Raw genomic sequence first — 20,937 nt, 5'->3', positions numbered from 1 at the left:
ACTTATTTTCCACCCTGATTTACGAATAAATTCTTTACAAATCCTACCATGTGGATTCATGGATTTTTTTTTTCACATTCTGTCTCTCACAGTTGAAGTGTACCTCTGGTGCAAATTACTGACCTCTGTCATCATTTTAAGTGGGGGAACTTGCACAATCGGTGGCTGACTAAATACTTTTTTGCCCCACTGTATATTCTCAGCAGCATATTAAACATATCAGGTCCCCATAAGGAGACTCATGTGCTAACGGCTGTCTAAATGACTCGGGTAAAGTTTGTAGCATGCATGCTTGTTGTTTTTGTCTTTGCACTAGGATGTCGGCATAAATGTGCAGTCATATTCGTTGTGTTCCCACCAGTGCTTTCAGGTTAACCTCGTTAAAATGACCTTAACGCCACAACACGGCAAATCTCCGTTAACGAGCTACCCCTGATAGCCCCGTGCATGGGGCTAGACGGCCAACACGTTAACGAGCTAACTGCGCTAACACACTAGCTCCCACCCATGTAATTCAAAACCCATGTAATTCATTCGCGTGGCACATCCAACATACTGTAACATTCACAAGAACCAGACGGTTGGGTCTCAGTTTGTCCGTTTATTCGGCACATAAGCAAGCGGGTTGCTAACTCCGGGGAGAGCGCCCTCATACAACTCTTCTCTCCAGCCTGGCACACACACACCCAAAACAACCAGGTCCCCCCTCCCCTTCCTGTACCACAACCAAACATGAATCTTAAAGGAGGAACAACAACAGTGTGCAGAGATCACCAACATGTCACTGTACAATAACACTTAACCATCGTTACAATACTGTTTTACTTTAGTCCATGACGCGCTTACCTTCAGGGTCATACGTCACATGAAAACCAAAATAATTCCAAACGCCAGATCTGAATGAGGGTGGGGGAGGTTCAATTTGCCATGTTGCAAGGAGAGCTTAACTTCTGTCTCGCTAGCTTGCCCTGCGCTCTTCCTTCTGACTATGCTGTCTGTGTGGAGCGCTCAGTGGATCTGCGCTCGACAGTGCAGCCTAGGCGGAGTAGTCGAACGCAGATTCACTGAGCGCTCACAGACAGCATCGTCAGAAGGAAAGTTGATAAAATAAATTACCAATGTTGTATTGTTCGATACATATGCGTACCGAACCGAAAGCACTGTATCGAACGGTTCAATATCGATACGAATATCGTTGCACCCCTAATAGATATATACATATATACTGAATATCACACAATATCAGATAACCAAATTAACACTGGGTTACATCCACCCCTGCTTAAAGTGTGACGTCCCCGTCACTGTCACCCGACAGAGATTGCACTAACCCAGCAATCTGTTGTTGTAATGACAGGAAAAAGTTATTGAGCAATGCAAGTGTCATCGGAAGCTGTGGCTCTCTACCAAACATCAGAAGGAAGGGCGCTTCTCCAGTTGCGCCATGTTTTGTACAGTTATAAGCATGTACAAGGGGGCGAACATACTTCCTCCACTCCTCTTTTTATTTTTATTTTCCTCCAGTTGCTTTCTGGTACACGCATCCAGCGCTGTGGGAGGGTGCCAGAAGGCCTGCCGTCATCTGTGGCTACGAGTGTTCGAGCCTGCACTTTAGTTGAGGTGCCGCTCATGTAACGTCTCCTGTGCATTTCTTTTAATTGACTCTCTTTCTCATGCGTTCTGATTTTAAAAAACAGCTCTGAGAAAGTGGGAATAACATGATGTGCAGATCCCACTATTTCTTTTAGATGCAGAGTGGCAATTAGAGAGTCATCCCAGCAACCTCTGAGGAACTGCTTTAGTAGCTGAACATCAAAATCACTTCTAGGTATGCCATTACCGTCAACTACTTCCTGCAGCAACGTCTGGAGTCGGCACAAGTAATCAGATGCCTTTTCTCCACTATTCTGATAAGTCTCTAGGTACTGGATATACAGCTCTTCACCTCCAGTGACATTGCCATAAGCCTTGTCGAGCTCATCGAGGTAGTCTTTTGGTGGTGCTTGAGACCCAATAGAAAGGGCTACATTCAAAGCAGGGCTAGCCAAGCTATCGAGGAAAACACGGCGCTGCTGCCCTTCGGAAAGGGTAGAGTCATTTAGTACCTGTTTAGCTCTAAGTCGCCATACCCTGTACTCTACCTCATTAGGGGGTTTTGGAGAATTTCCTGAAAATGAGCGGAGCTCAAAAGCAGAGGGAGTATGCATGGGTGAGTCATGTTTTACAATGTGCTCCACGATAACTCTCTGAACCTCCGCTGGCACAGGATCAACAAGCAGGGAGTCCGCATCCAGTGCCTGTTTAGCCTTGGGCACATGGCCATCATCACAGGCGGCAGTTGACCTGGGACCGGGTGTGGACTGAGTTTTAACTCCCAAGGCAGGAGTTGAGGTAGCTAACCCCTTATATGTATCATTTTTCCCACACATGTGGCTCACTGCAGCCTGATTTAAGGTCGCGGGGCTCACATTATATGCTAATGCCAGTTCGTTTACTTGTTCTCTGAAACTAGCAGTCACATCATCAATTGCTCGAGCAAGGGGGACCACATCATGCGCCAAGTGAAAACTGTCAGGTCCCTGAGGACAGTACTCATCTATCTGAATAACCTCCCAACACTCCCCATCTGCTGAATGTTCTCCATCTAAGAGCATTGGGGTAATGGACTCAGTGAACTGACACTAAATAGTGTCAGGGAGACTATTTGTTGAATTTTGACCACGTGATCCAGCAAAGCGAATGCTCTTTGCACCTCTTGTAGTTTAATCTTGGCTTTAGCCCCTTTTAACAAAACAGTGTACTCTGGATCAAAACCATACCTCCATAGTCTCTCTCTGCAAAGCAGTAGATGAATTCACAGATGTCTGTGCATGTGCTTCAGGATAAAGTTAGTGATGCGCTCCAGTCCCTGTTCGGGCGCCAATTTTTTCCTACTACTTTTAGTTGTAACTAATACGTCTACTCACCAAAGAATGAGTGAAGCAATATGGATAAAAGCAGAGGACAATTTATTTAGGGTCTGATGGCACTTTACCATCGGTGTCCAGCACTTTAAGGGATTGATGGACTGGAGCACATCTGTCCTTAACATACCCTCTTAAACATCAGCTTGACACTGATACATCAAAGGAAACTTAACAGACTAAGTGCAAATGTTTCAACCTGAACAACTTAAAACTTCTCTGGGATACAATGTAAACAAAGACAAGAAGAAGAAAAAATATTTCCATCAATAATCACTTCTCCTAACCAGGAGACAAGTGAATATATTATGTAGAGAGTCTTTTTTCTCAGTCCTGGGGTTGTAACACCACAACCTCCTCAGTCCGTAATCAGAGAGTGTCTATTTGACAATAACCAAAATGTCTTTGGATAGTCTTTGTGAATGCAAAAAGAAAAAAAACAAAACAATGATGTTAGCTGGCCAGCAAAATAAAGAGACTGTATGGCACTGAGTGCGGGCGTGTGTGTGTGTGAGTACTTCGGTCCAAATAATCGAAGTCCGGATGGATGAATGGATGGCAGCCGCTTGTCCTTTAATGGCACCAGCGAGGCAGCACAGCAGTAAGGCAGCACAGCAGTAAGGCGCCTGGCAGGAGAACGAACAATAGTCTTTTTTAAGGCTACTGCAGAAGAAGATATTCCCCGCTAGCTCACCCAAGCTTGCTCTCTGGCACAGCTACAAGCCACGTGAGCTCATAGCCCCTCCCGCTAGGATGTACTACCACAGTCGACTGTCGTAAAGCAGCCGCAAACCAATAGCAAAAAAAAAAACAAAAAAAAAAAAACCTCAAAATCATTGAAGAACATTTTATAACACCCAATATAGATATATACATATATACTGAATATCACACAATATCAGATAACCAAATTAACACTGGGTTAAACATCATCAGCAAATGTTAGTGCAAAAAGTGCAAGAAAGAAAAATACCATATCAGAGGTCGGCAGCCTATCTATATCATTCCTGCACTGTAAGAATCAGCAGGCTTTGAGGAACAATCAGGGAAAGTTTCAGGTCTTTTGTGAAAATCCATGTAGTAGATTGGAAATGAAGCAGTTTGTTCTCTTGTCTTGTTTTAAATCACTTTTTTTTCTTTAAGTTTTTTTTTTGAGGGGGGGGGATGGGGGAAGCAAAGTTTGTGTGTGGATGTTTTGTTGTTGTTGTTTGTTCAGTTTATTTTGACAGTATGAGAAAACAAAGTGATATGAAGAGATTTTCTCTCTCACTCTTTGTACTTAAAGTGCAAACAAGATGGAGAGAAGCGTTGTCTATTGCCTGCTTTGTAAAAAGCCCCAACAGTCCATTCGCACACACCTGAGCAGAGTGTGCTTGAAAGACTGCACACCACAGGAATGTGAGGAAGAAGCTTCCAGAGCCATTACTTCACAGAAGCTGTTTTCTACTGAAGGTAGTCTGGAACTTCTCAGAGCTCCAGGAGTACTGCAAGGATGAAGAATCTTGCATTAAACTCTGCACTCACCTTCAAACACGTGGCTTTATCATCACTGACAGTCCCCAAGCGTGCCCGACAGTCGTGCCAACAGCGAGGTATGTTGACCTTATTGCCACTTCCACATATTGGATGACACATACACACTTTCAATGATGTCTTACCTCTGTCACATTTGCAATAGGTCTGATAAGAAGGAAATTCTTGCCGTGACCAAGAAGGACATTGAATATTTCCACGCAAGGCTTTCAGGCGGTGATTGTATCCCCACATTTGCAATGACTACCTTCAGACAGTACCGCAAGGCCATCCTGATCCTACAACATGGACTGACAGCAAATGCTGTTCAAGAACTTTGTAAGTGCACCGCCAACAATAAAAGTGCACGATAAGTGAAATGACAGTTGATGCAAGTCTGTATTTCTTTAAGCCCCCCCCACACACAGGTAGAGGAATTGATTTTATGAGATATTTAGCATTGATTCCTTTTTTCTCTGGAGTTGTTGGACTGCTATTTTAAGAACATCCGTGCAGTGTCCTTGCAAAATCAAATTGCTGGCAGCGATGACAGGGGCAAGTTCTTGCTAGGAGAATGTGGGGTCCCACTGTCCAACCCAGTATTAGATGTACAACGCCTGAGAGCGAGGCGAGTGCTTGACTAGAGATGGCACGATACCACTTTTTTATGTCCGATACCGATATCATAAATTTGGATATCTGCCGATACCGATATGAATCCGATATAGTGTTTTTTAATCAACAAAACTGTTTTTTAAATATCTTGCTGCATTTTGTATAAGTTCATACTCAAGTTTAAAACAACAACTACACTAAAGCTATTCTGTTATACCCCTATGCAAAAAAAAAATATTTCATAGTTCAGCAATACTGATCAATCTAATAAACTTAGACCTACACCATCCTCCCTATTCTGGTATTTTAAAGAGTACTTAGCATAAATATTAAGCAACCTAACTAATAGGGTTCCAACTCCCAGCAACAACAAAAATAAAAAAATAAAAAATAGGGAACCACCCCTCACGCTCCACCTCATGATGCTTAATCGACGTAATCAACCTTAATTTGATGAAGTGTGAAAAAAAATGCACAGAAATCAATTATTTTTCAAGAAATATTAAATAGATTCAACATCTTTCTTCAACAAAATTGCAGACTGCACAGATGGTACCTTCCCAAAGGAAAAAGTACTATAGCTTACTAGGGTATATATATTAGACTTAATAGTTACTATATACAGTAATTGACTTCTATTCATTTTACATCAAATTAAAACTTTGGGTGTCAGATAATTATTTATTAAAAGCTAGACATTTTAAATGAGAATAAGAAAGAAAAGTATGTCTTTGTGCCCCCTTTTCCCTGTTAATGCCCTATCGGCCCCCCTGGCTAAACTTTGCTAGATCCGCCCCTGCACAGTTACAGCCGTCAGCTGCGTAGAAAAAGATCCTGGTGTAGAAAGTAATATTAAATAAATTCTAACAACAGCTGATCAAGCTTAAACGTGCTGCTGTTGTTCAGCCGCTGGTTTCCTCTTTCTGGTGCAAAGTGGGCCAAAAGCAAACAAGAGAGATGGACTCGCGACAGAAAAGCCGATCAGCTGATCGTTAAGCAGTTTCATGATTGAAGTAGCAGCAGGAGAGGCAGTCGCTTGTTAAGCTTAACGCAGGAATGCTTTACAAACATTCAGAGATGGACTTACACACTTGCTTTACTTCTCTCGGGATAACTTTGTTTGAGATGAAATGCCGGGTTGCTAGCGAAGCTCCAAATGCTATCCAGACCACCGACAGGTCCTACATGCCACAGCCGGTCTATCACGTGATGCATACTGCTCCGACGTGCTAACGTTCTGAGGTGAGTTACGGCGTGTTGCAAGTTTTGTGAGGTGCTTTCGTGATATTTAATGGATCGGATTACATTTTTTTATTTTTCTCCGATATCCGATCCAGTAATTTAGGTCAGTATCGGACCGATACCGATACGTAATATCGGATCGGTCCATCTCTATGCTTGACATAACTGGATCAAAAGCATATTAAGAAAGATTGTTTCTTTGATCTGACAGAGAAACCCTAACCCTGTACTCATAACAGTCAACCACATATGTTGCTGTATGTCAGAGATGTGGATAGAGGAGGAGACGGGATAGAGGAGGAGACGGTAAGTGACGGAAGTGACGAGTAAGGTAAGCGACCCATGTTGTAGGTGACGTCAGACGCCGGAGATTTGGCGGAAAAAAAGCGAATGGTAGCATAGAGTTTAACAAAGTTTTTTTCAAGCTTCAGTATTACCAAATATACTAATCAATTGTCATTTAACTAACAACATCTGTCCTATCATCTCTAACACCCTGGAGGACAACAGGGAGAGTTTAGACGCTCTCCAAGATTACATCGACCGCTGTTTTCAAGATTTAGTAATGAAGAAGGCCCAGAGTGCATCTTCCCCGGCCAAAATTGAGACGCCGTCATCGAAGAGATGTCGCCTGGCAGACTTCCCCGGTACAACATCGCCTGCCGGCAAAGACATCGCAGACATCCTGGAGTCAATCGACAAGCGATTGTCCACTTTCGATGTGAGGCTGTCCCTGGTGGAGATTTTACACCGGGAATTTAAATCTCTGAGAGAATCCCTGGAATTCAGCCAGCAGCAGGTGGAAACGCTTGCCGCTGAAAATGCCACACTACGGGAGTCGGTCAAATCTCTCACCGATAACGTGATCCAGCTAAACATTGAAAATAAAAAAATAAAAGAGTCCGTTATCGATCTACAAGCCCGTAGCATGAGAGATAATCTTGTGTTTTCTGGTATTCCAGAATCTGCCGGAGAGGACGCAGAGGCAACGGTGAAAAGCTTCATTAAAATCCACCTGAAGCTGCCAGAGGACACCGTAAAGAACATCGACTTCGATATAGTGCATCGCTTGGGGGGGCGTGCGGTCGCGGACCGGGAGACCACGGCCTATTATGGGCAAATTCGGTCAATTCAAACAGAAGGAACAGGTGAAGAGTCGCGGCAGAGAGCTGAAAGGAACGGACCTTCAGCGTGAACGACCAGTTCCCCAAAGAGATCCTGGAACGACGCATGGTCCTGTTCCCAGTTCGACGTAGCTTCATCCAGAAAGGCTCCCGTGCTGTCATCGCCGTGGACCGGCTCTACGTGGACTGACAGCTCTACTGCGACCCCGGCACCACACCGTGGTTATATTGACTGCACTCCAGATAAGAACCCGCTACACTCTTTTCTTATTCATTCACACTTTCTCCTTTAACATGGGTTTAACCTAGTAATATCAATATGATGTCATAGCAGATATAACACCGTCACCCTCCGTCATTACTTTAATTGGAATGTTTCCGTTTCGTTTCTTTTTTTGTTGTTGTGGCTCACAGTTCATGTGGTTTCTTTCTTTCTCTTGTCTTTCACTGCTGTGGTCACCTACTTCCCCACTCACCTACAAACAACACCCTCTATTTCTCCATATTTTCACACCACGATCACGCAAACACATCCGCTCAACGGCAGCACATTCACAACAGCCTCACAGCACGCACAGACTTGCAGGACACATAAGCAAGCCACGCTTGTTCATATTAGTGAATATTTACACACATAGTCAGACTTATGGAGCCTCTCACCACACTTTTTTTCCTCTTTCTATTTACAAACAAGGGATGTTTCCACATTCTCTCCACCTGTCTAAACGAAACACCCATCGTACATCATTAGACATACACACACAATTATGGGCATGCTGAGGTTTGTCACATGGAATGTAAATGGAGCTGGCTCCAGAGGAAAGAGGTTAAAGATATTTAACCAGCTTAAAAAAAAAAAACTACAGGCAGATGTTGTTTTATTACAAGGAACTCACAGACCTGTCACAGGTTTAAACGAACTTAAAACACCTGAGTTTCCTAACGTGTTTGCAGCCTGTTATAATTCTAGACAAAAGGGGAGTAGCAATTTTAATACATAAAAATGTTAATTTTACAGTACTCGATACAGTTATAGATCCAGAGGGTAGATTTCTAATTATTAAACTATCAATATTGAACAAAAAACTATGTATTGTAAGTATATATGGTCCAAATGTTGATGAACCCTCATTCTTCCACGGATTTTTTAGTGCACTCTCTGAACACCTCGATTGCACACTCATTCTTGGCGGCGACCTCAACCTTGGACTAAATGAAGAAATGGATAGGCTCAACACAACAGGAACTCAGCACAATTGGCAATCCACAAATAATCAAACAGTATAGGAGCGACTTTGGCCTTCGCGATGCATGGCGCTCCCTTCACCCCAACAGTAAGGAATATACTTTTTTCTCACATGTCCATCACTCCTACTCTCGTCTGGATTATTTTTTGGTCAGCAGCTCACTGCTGAGTGACATTTCAGACACTGAGATTCATCCTATAGCTGTCAGCGATCATGCTCCTGCATCTTTAACACTAATGCACAAGAATGATACTACGCCAAGTAAAAACTGGAGATTTAATACATCACTGCTTAAAGATGAAGACTTTATTAAATATTTTAAAAAGGAATGGACTTCATATTTAGACTTTAATGACACTCCCGGAATATCTGCTTCTGTTCTATGGGAAGCAGGGAAAGCTGTGATGAGAGGTAAAATAATTTCTTTCTCATCACACAAAAAGAAAGAAGAAAACAAAAATATTCAGGAATTAGAAAAAACTATCAAATCACTAGAAGAAGCCTACGCGTGCGACCAAGATCAGGAAACATTGAACAAAATACGCAAGACAAAACTAGAATTAAATGAAATTATTAATAAAAAAAAAACCAATTCCTTATACAAAGACTTCACTTGCAGAATTTTGAACACAGTAACAAATCAGATCGATTTCTAGCTAACCAGTTAAAAATAAAGAAAGAAAAAACAACTATATGTGCTGCTAAAGATTTATCGGGGAACACAATATATGACCCTGGAAGAATAAACAACATTTTTAGGGATTTCTATGAAACTTTATATTCACCACAAATAAACCCATCTAAAAATGAAATTGATTTGTTTCTTGACAACGTAACTCTTCCAAAATTACTAGACAGTCAAGCAATGGCACTGGATTCGCCACTGACGCCAGGTGAACTCCAGGAAGCCCTGATAAGTATGCCCAATAATGAGGCTCCAGGTCCAGACGGCTTCCCTGCAGAATTCTACAAAGAATTCTGGATAATTTTGGCACCAGTATTCCACGGAATGTTGCAGGAAATCGAGGAAAATGGCAGACTACCACCAAATATGAATTCTGCCAACATTAGTCTCCTGCTAAAACCAGGCAAAGACCCTTTTTTTCCCTCAAGCTATCGTCCAATTTTTCTTTTAAATGTAGACCTTAAAATAATCTGCAAAGCTCTCTCAAAGAGATTAGAGAAAATAACCCCCCTCTTAATTCATCCTGACCAAACTGGTTTCATAAAAGGTCGGCACTCCTCAACAAACACTCGTAGATTACTTAATTTAATAGACTACTCATACAATAAAAACATCGAAACCATAATATTATCTCTAGATGCAGAAAAAGCATTTGACAGAGTTAACTGGAAATTTTTATTCGCAACTTTACACAAATTTGGTTTTGGAAACTCTTTCATAAACTGGATAAGAATATTATACAATTCCCCAACAGCTCGTATCAGAACAAATGACCAGACATCCTCCAGCTTCTGTCTCCTGAGGGGCACCAGACAGGGATGCCCACTCTCCCCTTCACTTTTTGCAATTTTTATCGAACCTCTAGCAGCAGCATTTAGACAGGTTACAACAATTAAGGGCATAAAATGTAAGAACATAGAGCATAAAATCAGTCTCTATGCGGATGATGTGTTGCTTTTTCTGCAAAACACACAAACCAACCTCTGAGGTAATTACTCTAGTAAACTGGTTTTCAAGAGTTTCAGATTATTCAATTAACTGGCCAAAATCTACAGTTCTCCCCATTAACTGCTCCTTCCATTATTCTTCCTCTGCCCCACTACAATCTGGAAATATTAAATATTTAGGTATTAATGTTTCTCCTAAGCTTTCAGACTTAACTAAACTAAACCACATCCCACTTCTAAAGAAAGTAGAAGGCGATCTGACTAGATGGAAATCTTTACCCATATCACTCATGGGAAGGGTCGCCACTATAAAAATGATGATCTTGCCAAAAATAAAATTACTTATTTTTGATGATCCCTAACAAACCATCACAAGATTGGAAATATATGAATCCAGAGATCTGAACCAAATTCCTTTGGAAAGATAAACCCTCGCTTATCAGCTTAAAAACGCTACAAAGAACCAAGGATAGAGGAGGATTAGATCTGCCTAATTTTCACCAATACTTCTTAGCCAACAGGCTTCAGTTCATCTCAGAATGGTTAAAACATACCTTCTTAGATGAGCCCTGGCTAGATGTTGAACAGGCACTATGCAAGGATCTAGAGATTTCAGACCTACCATTTATTAGCTCAAACATCAAAAGACATGAATGCTTTAAAAGTATCAACATCAGCTTCTCTCTGACAGCATGGTGGGAGTTTCTAAAAATAACAGTCTTCATTAATCCCAAACGTACACCTATCTGGAATAACCCTGACATATTACAAAACAATAATATGATTAATTTCCCAGAATGGAGTTGTAAAGGAATTAAATACTTAGAACATATATTAGAGGGAACAGAATTTATTCCATTTGACAGACTAGTTGCACAATATGGGATCAACAAGAAAAGATTTTTAGAATATCAACAAATTAAATCCATAGTAAAAAAAGAAATTTAACCTCAGTCAAGTTGAATTACAAACACCACCAGACAATTACATTCACGCTCTTTGGTTCTGTTCACCAGTGCAGAAGTTTTGGCACGAGATATGTGAAGACTTATCAAAGTGTCTGAAATGTAAAATTCCAACCTCCCCTTTAGTATGCTTGTTGGGAAAACTGGATGAGGTCACTACAGAAACTAATACAGTCCACATGGTTTTTACTGCCCTATGCATCGCCAAGAAAACTGTCCTCATGAACTGGAAAAATAAAAATAATCTTAATTCTAGCCAATATAGAAACCTTCTAATAGATCACATTAGTCTCGATATAGCCTCTGCCACCACATTAGATCAATCCCTCTGGGCTCCTTTGATCGGCTCCATCACCTAGCGGGGGTAAGGGGTCGTGGTTTGGTCCCGCCTTAGCTACTGTGGTTGATATGGAGTTGGGACGGGCTTAGGGCGCCTGGAGGACCCCTAGAGACGTTATCCCTGGAGGGCTTAACCCGGGGGTTGTGTTCATAACCTGGTTAGTGTCTCTGGTCACTCTTAGAGGTTGTTCTCCTCGTGGCTGCGTGCAGCGGGGCTGGAGGATGGTCTGTACCGGTGGACGTAGGTTACTGGCCTGGTGGCCTGGCTGCCCCTGAGTGGATCCGGGGCAGGCGTGGGGGTTTGGGGTTCAGGGGTGCTTCGCCTCCGTGCTGGGGCTCTGGCTGGGCCTTGGGGGCTTGGATCCTCGTCGGTGTGTCACCGAGGTTGTGAGCGGGTGGGTGCACGGGGGCTCCTTGTGCATCGGCCTAACTGGGGGGCTCTTCAACTGGCGGGGAGGTTGTTCCATCCTTGCAGGAGTCCACTCTGCAGGTGGGGGAGAGACATAAGAGAGGTGGAGAATAAACTTAACCTGGGTGTCTGTTGTCTTGTGTAGTCTGGGAGACGATTGAATGTTGGGGTGGGTACAGTTTCCTCTGCGTGTCACAAGGGTGCAGGGGAGACATCCCCCCCTCTGTCCCCTTCTGGCCACCTGTACCTCAATTTTATCTCACAACTTAGACATCCACATTACTTACACTCTCATAACACAAAAAGGGGCCTGTTTTGAGTAAAGTCAGTCGTGGCTCTCAAACTGACAAGCCTGCCAGGCCTACTAAAAGGCTAAACCTGGAGCACAGTTGCTCAGTAGCACCCCGTAATCAGTGTACAAGGCCAACTAACCCTGAGCTGCCGCTGGTTGACCCTTTCTCCGGTTCATGTTTAAAACCACCATTCAGACCTGCACCCCTTGCTAACAGTCATGTCTGTGTTTCAGTGAAGCCTGCTAGCTGCCTGCTGGGTTCTCCACACGTGATGGTTCGAAGCCCTGGCTATCCCATGGGACACTGTTTCGAGGGTCTGGGGCCACTCTCTGGCAATGTTGTGAACCCACTGAGATGGGATTGGCAGTTTCCGCAGGAAATGCCTAACCGTTGTTATGGGGTTTGGTAGGTGGAAAGCCTGCAATATTCGTCATGAAACGGTTATGGACTCATTTTTGGTTATGGTAAATTGACAAACCATGGGTTTGCATTTATGGGAGGGGGTGTTACGGCCCTAGCAGGGCCTCTCTCTCTCTCCTGAGGGTGCCTGTGTGGGCGTGTCCCACTACCTCCTGCCTGAGGTGCCACCTTTCCCTCCTGTACAGCTGACTCCCATCAGCAATTAAGGGTATTTAAGCCCAGAGCAGGGTGAGCTCTGGGCCAGAGTGCCATTTTGTGTGGGTACAGCTAGTGAGCTGTGTAGTGTGTTGTCCAGCTAGTGAGCTGCGCTTTCCTTTTGACTTTTTGCTTTATTTGACCAACGCCTGAGTTTTGTTTGTGTTTTGTTGGCGTTTTATGGTGATAACGGCTTGTCCGTCTCTTTTAATTGACTTACTTCAATAAAACTGTTTTATTTAAACTGTTTCGCCTCCTTGACTCCTTTTTCTGACCCGGTCACTTTTGTTACTTCCCCCTCACCGCCTAGACCCCCCCCACCCCCCAGGGGAACGTCTCACACACACACACACACACACACACACACACACAGGGCCTTGAGGGTGGGCACGTTAACGGCGTCCAGTGGACAGTCTGTGTATTCAAACCTACCTCTTGCGCTGGTGCCCACCTCTCAATTTTAAATCCATGTAGACATTGAGGGTTCTCGGGAGGGGCCATGCTAACACCTGCTGCTCTCTGGCAGCAGCACCATGCTCTCCCTTGTTTTAAATGCACTTTAGAACAACACGCAGCAACACTACACACAAGCGGGAGGAGGGAGGTATGGGGTCTTCACACACCCCCGTTCTCTGCTAGCCATCGGGGCGGGGGGGGGGGGCTGGGAGGAGATGTTAGCTGTCCGATTGGCCTCCCTGCTGCTGCGGAGCCTGGGACGGTCTGCTTGCCTCCACCCCGGGGGGAAGGGTAACGTCTCTTGGGTCTGGGTTCTGTTTCCCCCTCTGGGGGCGAGGGTACCTGGACCCGGGGTATAGAGTATGTTTGGGGAGCGTGATTGTGTGTACATGTCCATTTATGTCAATCCTTACGTTGGGTGAGTGCTGAGTGTTTGTATATGTGTGCATGAGGGTGGGAATGCATGTTTGTGTCTGTGTGTGCCTGTTTGTCTGTGTCTACAGTGGGGCAAAAAAGTATTTAGTCAGCCACCGATTGTGCAAGTTCCCCCACCTAAAATGATGACAGAGGTCAGTAATTTGCACCAGAGGTACACTTCAACTGTGAGAGACAGAATGTGAAAAAAAAAAATCCATGAATCCACATGGTAGGATTTGTAAAGAATTTATTCGTAAATCAGGGTGGAAAATAAGTATTTGGTCAATAACAAAAATACAACTCAATACTTTGTAACATAACCTTTGTTGGCAATAACAGAGGTCAAATGTTTACTATAGGTCTTTACCAGGTTTGCACACATAGTAGCTGGTATTTTGGCCCATTCCTCCATGCAGATCTTCTCGAGAGCAGTGATGTTTTGCGGCTGTCGCCGAGCAACACGGACTTTCAACTCCCGCCACAGATTTTCTATGGGGTTGAGGTCTGGAGACTGGCTAGGCCACTCCAGGACTTTCAAATGCTTCTTACGGAGCCACTCCTTTGTTGCCCGGGCGGTGTGTTTTGGATCATTGTCATGTTGGAAGACCCAGCCTCGTTTCATCTTCAAAGTTCTCACTGATGGAAGGAGGTTTTGGCTCAAAATCTCACGATACATGGCCCCATTCATTCTGTCCTTAACATGGATCAGTCGTCCTGTCCCCTTGGCAGAAAAACAGCCTCATAGCATGATGTTTCCACCCCCATGCTTCACAGTAGGTATGGTGTTCTTGGGATGCAACTCAGTATTCTTCTTCCTCCAAACACGACAAGTTGAGTTTATACCAAAAAGTTCTACTTTGGTTTCATCTGACCACATGACATTCTCCCAATCCTCTGCTGTATCATCCATGTGCTCTCTGGCAAACTTCAGACGGGCCTGGACATGCACTGGCTTCAGCAGCGGAACACGTCTGGCACTGCGGGATTTGATTCCCTGCCGTTGTAGTGTGTTACTGATGGTGACCTTTGTTACTTTGGTCCCAGCTCTCTGCAGGTCATTCACCAGGTCCCCCCGTGTGGTTCTGGGATCTTTGCTCACCGTTCTCATGATCATTTTGACCCCACGGGATGAGATCTTGCGTGGAGCCCCAGATCGAGGGAGATTATCAGTGGTCTTGTATGTCTTCCATTTTCTGATGATTGCTCCCACAGTTGATTTTTTCACACCAAGCTGCTTGCCTATTGTAGATTCACTCTTCCCAGTCTGGTGCAGGTCTACAATACTTTTCCTGGTGTCCTTCGAAAGCTCTTTGGTCTTGGCCATGGCGGAGTTTGGAGTCTGACTGTTTGAGGCTGTGGACAGGTGTCTTTTATACAGATGATGAGTTCAAACAGGTGCCATTCATACAGGTAACGAGTGGGGGACAGAAAAGCTTCTTACAGAAGACGTTACAGGTCTGTGAGAGCCAGAGATTTTCCTTGTTTGAGGTGACCAAATACTTATTTTCCACCCTGATTTACGAATAAATTCTTTACAAATCCTACCATGTGGATTCATGGATATTTTTTTCACATTCTGTCTCTCACAGTTGAAGTGTACCTCTGGTGCAAATTACTGACCTCTGTCATCATTTTAAGTGGGGGAACTTGCACAATCGGTGGCTGACTAAATACTTTTTTGCCCCACTGTATATGTCAGGTCGGGTCTTAGACTCCACCTCTGTGGGAACTCCCAGGCCCTCCAAGGCCTATCTCCCCTCACCACACTCCCTGCCGGTGACTGATGCCCTCAGGGGTCGGTGCATTGGTGGTTCTTGGTGTCCGGGGCTGGGCACTCAGGTAGGTACCAGCTCACTCCCGGTGGCTACTTGGCGGGGCCTGGCGCCTGTTGCTCGGTCAGGCCTCCTCTGGGGTGCGGGGGGCCCTCGGGCATGTGGCTCGGTTCACTCTGGCACAGCTGGCTGCCGGCAGAGCCAGTGGGCACGCCGGTGCAGCCCCCTCTAGCTTCTGCTCGGTGGCTACTGGGTGACGCCTCGTCTGTGGATCCTCAGCCCTTCCCATGAGGGTGGCACGGATGCCCCTCTGGTGGTCCTCCTTGGGCTCTCGCACTCTGAGGCCTCTGGATGTCTGGGGCCTGGATCTCCTCCATGCCTGCTTCATGCCCTGGGGGACTTGCTACATCCTCTTGCAGACCATTACATGTGGAAACCATTTGAATACTAGCGCGCTGATCCACACAGGTATGCACACAGGTGTCCACTGCTCGTAGACTTAAATTACACCTTTCTTGGCTGCTACTTCAAAGCACATTGTGCGCTGTCTGTCCTGCGTGCTGCACAACAACATTGAATATTTAGTATTTACTGCTGTTTACACTTAGCTAGATTAATGCGATGGTGTTGTGTTTAGTATGTTGCTTTGGTGTTTTTTTTTTTGCTTGTTTTCTATTCTTCTCTCAACAGGTGATCCAGGAGATTTTTTTTCTCCCCCCCTTTCTCACTGTCCCTCTCCCCTTCTGTTTTTCTTTTCCTTCCTCTTTCTCTCTCCCTTTCCCATCCCTCACTCATGTTTGTCCCGTCTGTAACATCTGAAAATAAAATATAATAAATAATAAAAACAAAGGTCGATCAAATGGACCAATACGGCAATGCCACGATGATCCATTTGGCAAAGTAAATCCATTGGGTATCCCTGTTGGTCTTCAGACAACAATTCTGATGGCCAAAGAACCAAATGGGACAGACAAAAAAAAAAGAAAAAAAAAAAGAAAAAAGCTGTTCGCCCCTTGTATTTTGGCTTTTTCATCTCTCCTGGCTCTAATTCATTTGCATGCATTAAAAACCACAGATACCTGAGCACTGAACCTGAGGATGCCATGGCTGAGTCAGCATCAAGCTCAGTAGGTGGACTACAGACAGACCAGGTACACTTTAAAAAAAAAAGAAAAAAAACAAAAACAACAAAAAAAAAATAAATCACACACTACCACAAGTCAACCTGTGGTACAAGTTTCCACATTTAAAAACTTTTGATGGATTTCCATCCCCCTTCTCTACACCTTTTGTGTAGTGCATCATCTACGCACCTGCCACTCCAAGAATGGGATGCCTTCCTCCAGGCCTTTCCGGTCACCCTGAATGGAGAGCCACCATCCAAACGCCAGTGTGTACAGGCTGGCTTTCCACAGCACAGATGCCACTACAAGAAATGGAGGGATATTCAGCTGAAGAAAAGGGTTGGGCATGTCATGTTAATGGAGCCTCTTCTGTTGCATTGATTTGTTTGTTTTGTGTGTATTTCAGAATGAAAATACTTTAATAATCTCTAAGAAAATTATGTGGGTTACACTTGTGTAGAGACAACAAGTAACAGATTGAACTAATTAAATAATACAATAGATTTAAGTACAACGCACCCAATGTTTCAGTATATTAACGACTAACCAAATTTATGGATGGATTATCTCAGCTGTTTTTCTCAATGAAGTTTGGTCCGTTTAAAGCACAGGTGTCGAACTCCAGGCCTTGAGGGCCGGTGTCCTGCAGGTTTTAGATGTGTCCTTGATCCACCACAGCTGATTTAAATGGCTAAATTACCTCCTCAATATGTCTTGAAGTTCTCCAGAGGCCTGGTAATGAACTGATCACTTGATTCAGGTGTGTTGACCTAGGGTGATATCTAAAACCTGCAGGACACCGGCCCTCGAGGCCTGGAGTTCGACACCCCTGGTTTAAAGGATCCTGCCATGCGATTGCATTTGTCCCTAACCACCAGAAACCCTCACGTTAACTGAGTGTTTTTCAAAAAAAGTTAGCGTTCATCCTCTAGCTTCAGTGTGTTTATATAGCTCTGTAGCTAGCAACCACGTAGTACATCATTACAGGGTGGGCCATTTATATGGACACACCGTAATAACATGGGAATGGTTGGTGATATTAAAGTCCTGTCTGTGGCACATTAGTATATGTGAAGGGGCAAACTCCTCAAGATGGGTGGTGACCATGGTGGCCTTTAGAAGTCGGCCATCTTGGATACAACTTTTTTTTCCCCCCCAATACGAAGAGGGCCATGTGACACAAACTTATTGGTAATGTCACAAGAAAAACAATGGTGTGCTTGGTTTCAACGTAACTTTATTCTTTCATGAGTTATTTACAAGTTTCTGACCACTTATAAAATGTCTTTAATGTGCTGCCCATTGTGTTGGATTGTCAATGCAACCCTCTTCTCCCACTCTTCACACACTGATAGCAACACCGCAGGAGAAATGCCAGCACAGGCATCCAGTATCCGTAGTTTCAGGTGCTGCACATCTCGTATCTTCACACCATAGACAATTGCCTTCAGATGACCCCAAAGATAAAAGTCTAAGGGGGTCAGATCGGAAGACCTTGGGGGCCATTCAACTGGCCCACGACGACCAATCCACTTTCCAGGAAACTGTTCATCTAGGTATGCTCGGACCTGGCACCCATAATGTGGTGGTGCACCATCTTGCTGGAAAAACTCAGGGAACGTGCCAGCTTCAGTGTATAAAGAGGGAAACACATCATGTAGCAATTTCAAATATCCAGTGGCCTTGAGGTTTCCATTGATGAAGAATGGACCCACTATCGTTGTACCCCATATACCACACCAAACCATCACTTTTGTTGTTTCAGTCTTGGAGGGATCCATCCAAGTTAGTGTCAGAACAATAGCGGTGGATTTGTTTGTTAACTTCACCATTCACATAAAAGTTTGCCTCATCACTGAACAAAATCTTCTGCGTGAACTGAGGGTCCTGTTCCAATTTTTGTTTTGCCCATTCTGCAAATTCTGTGTGTGCTGATCTGGGTCATCCTCGTTGAGATGCTGCAGTAGCTGGAGTTTGTAAGGGTGCCATTTGAGAGTAGCGAATATCCACCGAAGGGATGTTCGACTAATGCCACTCTCCAGTGACTTGCGGCGAGTGCTACGCTGTGGGCTCTTGCTGAATGAAGCTAGGACAGCCACTGATGTTTCTTCATTAGTGACAGTTTTCTTACATCCACGTTTTGGCAAATCCAACACTGAACCAGTTTCACAAAACTTATCAAGCAGTTTGCTGACTGTAGCATGGGAGATGGGTGGTCTCATTGAAATCTGCTGCAATGACCCGGTTACTGCCTTCACCAGATATCACAATTTCGATCCGCTCCTCACGTGTTAACCTCTTCGACACACCATTGTTTTTCTTGTGACATTACCAATAAGTTTGATGTGTCACATGGCCCTCTTCCTATTGAAAAAACAAAAGTTGTATCCAAGATGGCAGACTTCTAAATGGCCACCATGGTCACCACCCATCTTGAGGAGTTTGCCTGCTCACATATACTAATGTGCCACAAACAGGACTTTAATATCACCAACCATTCCCATTTTATTACGGTGTATCCATATAAATGGCCCACCCTGTATACTAGCTAACCTGACTTCAATAACCTTACAAACGTCATTGCTGTTTAGTTTCCCGTCTTCCTTTATGCCAGAAGTGATAGCAGGACAGTATGTTTTTAACTTTTCAGAAATCCCTCAATCATTACATGATATATTATTTCATCTTAGAATTTTTTGGGAGACTTCACGCATACCACTAGGTGGATTCCACATAGTGAAACGCGTACCACAATTTGAGAACCACTTATCAAATATACACAGATAGCTCAATTATAAATATAATGAATTTTTCAAGGTACAAATATGTGATTTCGGCATTTTCTGACAATGCATATGGTTGATTTTTCATTTTTAAGCTGCACTAATCACTTGCATTTTTTCTTTGGACCACTTGAGCAGGTCAGTCAGTTGCCAGAAGAGGTAACCCACCTAAGCCTGCACGAGTACAGATAGCTTTGGACAAGGAGAAATGGCACACCAACAAGCCCACTGTCAATACCATCTTGCAGGCCTGGATTGCTCCGCAACCCAGTATACAAGACAACGAGTCCCTCATGTCTTCGACTGCAGAGCAGAAGTGGAAGGGCCTGGCTTTGCAAGACTTTGGGGAATGGAAGGGCAAAGGTCAAATGCACACATCATTTAGACTACATGGTCTTTAAATTGCAAGTGAACGTTTCTAAGAGCCCTGTCATGACCGATGGTCTCTTTCAACTTACAGGTGTGATCGCACTTATGCCTTTCTGCAAAGGGGATGTCGTGTGCAATTACCACGGGACATACATCAGTAAGGCAGAAGGGAAACGGAGGCTCCAGTTGGGGTATCCGTTCTTCTTCAGGGCAAGTGTGACCGAGGTATGTGCATAGATACCACTGCATTCCCCTGTGCCTGTCTTCCCGACATTGAAACCTATGGAATGCGAATGAACCATTCCCGGAAAAATCCCAACATCAAGCCCCAGAAGTTTACAATGAACTTCCCTACAGGACCTTAGGAGACAATACTTTTCATTGCCCTGAAGGACATCACAGTTGGTGAGGAGCTGTTATGGGACAACGGAGTAACTCACAAATCTTATGGTGTTGAAGGGGAAGACTTGAAGTGGCTGGACAGCTGACTTTGATTTTATCTGTTCTTTTTTTTTTCCTCTTTGCTTGGGTTTTTTGATGCAGTGATTTTATTCTTCCCTAAGATGGCAGTAGTTTGTTTAAAACAAATAAAAAGCTGTTTTTACATGGTCTTGCCTGTAATTTAAATGTGGTTTGAGGGTTTTTGTTTTGTTTTTTTAAATTTACGTATTGAAATAAAGTGTCATGTTTCCAAATTTCACTCAGTTTTACATTGTATTATATACGTTCACAGTTTTGTGTTTTATTGTGAAGGTCTTGTGTTTCCATGTTCAGGTGTCTTGTTTTGCTTCCCTTGTGGCTCCATTTTAATTTCTCATCTGTGTTCCCCGCCTCCTGACGACTTCCTGAAGAGCATGATGATTAACATAGCCAAGGCGATTATGAAACACGTCAGGTTTACAGCTGAATAATAATAATAATAATAATAATAATAATAATAATAATAATAATAATAAATGTGAGATACTAGCTCTACATGAGTGTCTCCTGCAGTCAATATGTAACATACAGAGGAAAGATGAGGTGAGATATCTAGGCATTATCTCTTGTCATTTGAAAG

At 43.8% G+C, this 20,937-nt stretch overlaps 2 protein-coding genes across 4 annotated transcripts; one reads left to right on the top strand and one right to left on the bottom strand.

Moving 5' to 3' along the window:
• Positions 1-1,127: 1,127 nt before the first annotated feature.
• LOC309697371 (paraneoplastic antigen Ma1 homolog) lies at positions 1,128-16,946 on the bottom strand. Its single transcript, XM_082519244.1, has 2 exons — positions 16,915-16,946; positions 1,128-3,589 (listed from the first exon to the last, which is right to left on the bottom strand). The coding sequence occupies exon 2, from the start codon at positions 2,652-2,654 to the stop codon at positions 1,458-1,460; it is 1,197 nt and encodes a 398-aa protein (XP_082375370.1). The 5' UTR covers positions 2,655-3,589; positions 16,915-16,946; the 3' UTR covers positions 1,128-1,457.
• Positions 8,756-20,329, top strand: LOC309697376 (uncharacterized protein). 3 transcript variants are annotated; one of them, XM_082519250.1, is made up of 5 exons: positions 8,756-8,790; positions 16,677-16,752; positions 16,899-17,064; positions 19,647-19,871; positions 19,969-20,329. In XM_082519250.1, the coding sequence occupies exons 1-5, from the start codon at positions 8,768-8,770 to the stop codon at positions 20,112-20,114; spliced, it is 636 nt and encodes a 211-aa protein (XP_082375376.1). In that variant the 5' UTR covers positions 8,756-8,767; the 3' UTR covers positions 20,115-20,329. The 3 variants fall into 3 exon arrangements, with proteins under 3 accessions (XP_082375376.1, XP_082375375.1, XP_082375377.1); XM_082519249.1 differs by lacking the exon at positions 8,756-8,790 and adding an exon at positions 14,583-15,668; XM_082519251.1 differs by lacking the exon at positions 8,756-8,790 and adding an exon at positions 16,045-16,069.
• Positions 20,330-20,937: the final 608 nt, after the last annotated feature.

Source organism: Aulonocara stuartgranti (assembly GCF_965226115.1).
Source record: "Aulonocara stuartgranti genome assembly, chromosome: 20".
Taxonomy (NCBI): domain Eukaryota; kingdom Metazoa; phylum Chordata; class Actinopteri; order Cichliformes; family Cichlidae; genus Aulonocara; species Aulonocara stuartgranti.
This window is presented reverse-complemented; position numbering and strand designations above follow the sequence as displayed.